Source organism: Carlito syrichta, unplaced genomic scaffold (genome assembly GCF_000164805.1).
Source record: "Carlito syrichta isolate Samal-C Ts95f unplaced genomic scaffold, Tarsius_syrichta-2.0.1 Scaffold301824, whole genome shotgun sequence".
In the NCBI taxonomy this organism is placed as follows: domain Eukaryota; kingdom Metazoa; phylum Chordata; class Mammalia; order Primates; family Tarsiidae; genus Carlito; species Carlito syrichta.
In genome coordinates this window covers 53,885-56,985 of record NW_007245920.1, presented here as the reverse complement: position 1 = coordinate 56,985, position 3,101 = coordinate 53,885, and the positions used below count along the sequence as shown (strand labels likewise).

General features: G+C 41.1%; 1 protein-coding gene across 1 annotated transcript in view; it reads right to left on the bottom strand.

The window, feature by feature from the left end:
• Positions 1-2,326: 2,326 nt before the first annotated feature.
• The window catches only part of LOC103257637 (DNA polymerase eta), a gene marked incomplete at its 3' end in the record, with an annotated part of 26,361 nt that continues 25,586 nt past the window's right edge, over positions 2,327-3,101 (bottom strand). Inside the window, exon 9 of the mRNA XM_008055330.2 lies at positions 2,327-2,392. Coding sequence (XP_008053521.1) covers positions 2,327-2,392 — 66 coding nt within the window. The remainder of the gene's footprint in view (positions 2,393-3,101) is intronic.

Here is a 3,101-nt window from a genome sequence, read left to right as displayed (position 1 = left end):
AATACATTTGAAGGCCGGACGTGATAGCTTATGCCTATAATCCCAGCACTTTGGGAGACCGAGGTGAAAAGATTGCTTGAGTCCATGGGTTTGAGACCAGCCTGGGCAACTTGGTGAGATCTCATCTCTACAATAAATCAAAAATCAGCTGGGCATGGTGGCGCATGCCTGTAGCTCTAGCTATGTGGAAGGCTGAGGTGGAAGGATCACCCAAATCCAGTAGGTCGAGGCTTCGGTGGCCGTGGGTGACAGAGTGAGACTCCAGCTCAAAAAGAAAAAAGAAAAAAAGAAAACATTCTAAGTGAACAATTTCAAGTCAGTCACAAAAGACCACATATTGTATGAATCCATTTATATGAAATGTCCAGAAGACAAAGTCCATAAAAACAGAAAGCAGACTAGCAGTTGCCTAGGGCTAGGGGAGGGGAAGGGGGAGGAGAAATGGAGAGTGACTGCTAATGGGTACAGGATTTCTCTGTGGGGTGATGAAAATGTTCTAAAATTGCAGGAACAGAAAACCAAACACTACATGTTTTCATGTATAAATGGGAGCTAAACTAAGGATCTGCAAAGGCATAGAAAATGGTATAATGAACACTGGCAATAAGAAGGGGGAGAGAGGAAGGGGCAGAGTGATGAAAAATCATCTATTAGGTACAATGTGCACAGGTGGAGGTGGTAGGTCACTTAAAGCCCAGACTTATGCGCCACTGTACAAATGTAACCAAAAACTGTTTGTACTCCCTAAAGCTACAGCAAAAAAAAAAGTTCTAAAATGGATTGTAAAACATTTGTATAACTCTGGGATATACAAAAGCCACTGAACTGTACACTTTAGTGAATTTTATGGTATGTAAAGTATATATCAATAAAGTTACTAAAAATCATCAGATGGCCGGGCTCGGTGGCTCAGCCTGTAATCCCGCACCTTTGGGAGGCTGAGGTGAGTGGATTGCCTGAGCCCGCGGGTTCGAGACCCGCCTGGGCAGCGAGACTTCATCTCTACAGGAAATCGAAAAATCGGCCAGGCGTGGTAGCGCACGCCTGTAATTCCGGCTACTCGGAAGACTAAGGCGGAAGGATCACCGGAGCCCAGCAGGTCGAGGCTGCGGTGGCCGGGAGTGGCCACTGCACTCCAGTCTGGGTGACAGAGCAAGACTCCAACTCAAAAAAAAAAAAAAAAAAATCATCAGATGTCTAATGTTTGACTTAATATCTGTCTTCAAAACTGTTAACTATTTAATTATTTAAATAATAATAATAAAGAAGTCAATGACATTAGAAAGTAAAAAGTAAAATGCTCAGAAATATTTTTTTTAAAAGGAGTCAAATATACAGAAACAGGGATTGAAAGTGGCTACAGGGCATGGTGGGGGAAGGAGGAAATGGGGAGAAATAAGTCAAAGGCTACACAGTAGTAGACATGCAGGATGCACAAGTCTGGAAAGCTAATGTACAACACAAGGACTGTATTAGGGATTTTTAAGTAGATGTTAGCTGCTTTTGTCACACATACAAAAAAATGTGAGATGACAGACATGTTAATTTGCTACTATAGTAGCCACTTTACTATCCATATGTATCCCATAACATCATGTTGTAAACCTCAAATGTACACAATAACGTTTACTTAAAACTGCCACTACTCTTTTGTCACAGGGACTAAACATGAAATGCGATAATTTTTATTTTTTTTTTTGAATTGGAATCACACTCCATTGCCCAGACTAGAGTGCAGTGGCATGCTGCCGGCCACCGCAGCCTCGACCTGTTGGGATCCAGCGATCCTTCCGCCTCAACCTTCCAAGTAGCTGGAACTACAGGTGCGCACTACCACAATTGGCTAGTTTTTTATTTATTTATTGTGGAGATGGGTCTCGCCAAGTTGCCCAGGCGGGTCTCGAACCCGTGGGTTCAGGCAATCCACTCAACTCAGCCTCCCAAAGCACAGAGATTATAGGCTGAGCCATTGAGCCCGGTCAAAATGCGATAATCTACAGTCCAATTTCCCAATGTCTGCTCAGTGGCTATGCACTCTGATGAAGGGTCACTATATATTCAGGACTGCAAGGAGCTAGATAAGAAAATCCAAAAACACAGAGTCAAATGGTAATGAGAAAGATGGCAGGAGTCAGGTCTTATGTTCACAGACTCAAGTTTTCAAAGATCATGTTGAGTTTTATAGGGCTATGTTGGAAGTAGCTAAAGGATTTCTTAAAATTTCCTAGGCAGATAAGTTTTTCTCTTTTTGTTTCTACTCCATGAGGTAAAAGAGCAGCTAATATTTAAATCCCAAATCCCACTGTGGGAATAAAGAAAATCTTACATCATTTCGGTCTTTAGTCAGTCTCTCCTCTAATTCCTGGGCTAGTTGCAAAAGCCACCATTGTACCTAAAAAAAAGTATTGAGATTTTAGTCTTTCACTTAAATATTCTAAGTCTGTTAAGAACTACGGTAGGTTTATTCTATTTTTTCCTAAACAGAACTGTGTACCTAAATACTCCCCTATAACTAAGGGATCACCTGATCATAGAACTCTTCTCAGTAGTTTGTTCTGCCCTAGTTAAAGAATTTATTTTTTGTTTGGTTTTTTGTTTGTTTTTAGTCCAAGATTTTAATTTACTTTTCCTGCTAGTATGCTATGATGTGAATTTCAGGAATGTTCCAGCTCTGACCAAAAAACAACAACAACAACAACAACACAACTTGAAAAACAATATTCTGGGCTTTCCAAGTTTTCACTTACTGAAAAAATGAAAAATTACATTTCATTCCTTTTCAGATGGAAGAAAGAGAAAAATGTAATAAATCACAAGTTAAACTAGTCCAATTTTCAACACAAGGAAGGAAATTCTGTTCTCTTCACACTTTATAGAATAAAGATCCCTCTGGGCACAGTGGCTCACACCTGTAATCCCAGCACTTTGAGAGGCACAGGTAAGAGGATTGCCTGAGTCCAGGGGTTCGAGACCAGCCTGGGCAACTTGGCAAGATCATGTCTCTACAATAAATTTAAAAATTAGCTGGGTGTGGTGGTGTGTGCCTGTAGTTCCAGGTACTTGGAAGGCTGAGGCAGAAGGATCGCCTGAGCCCAGCAGGT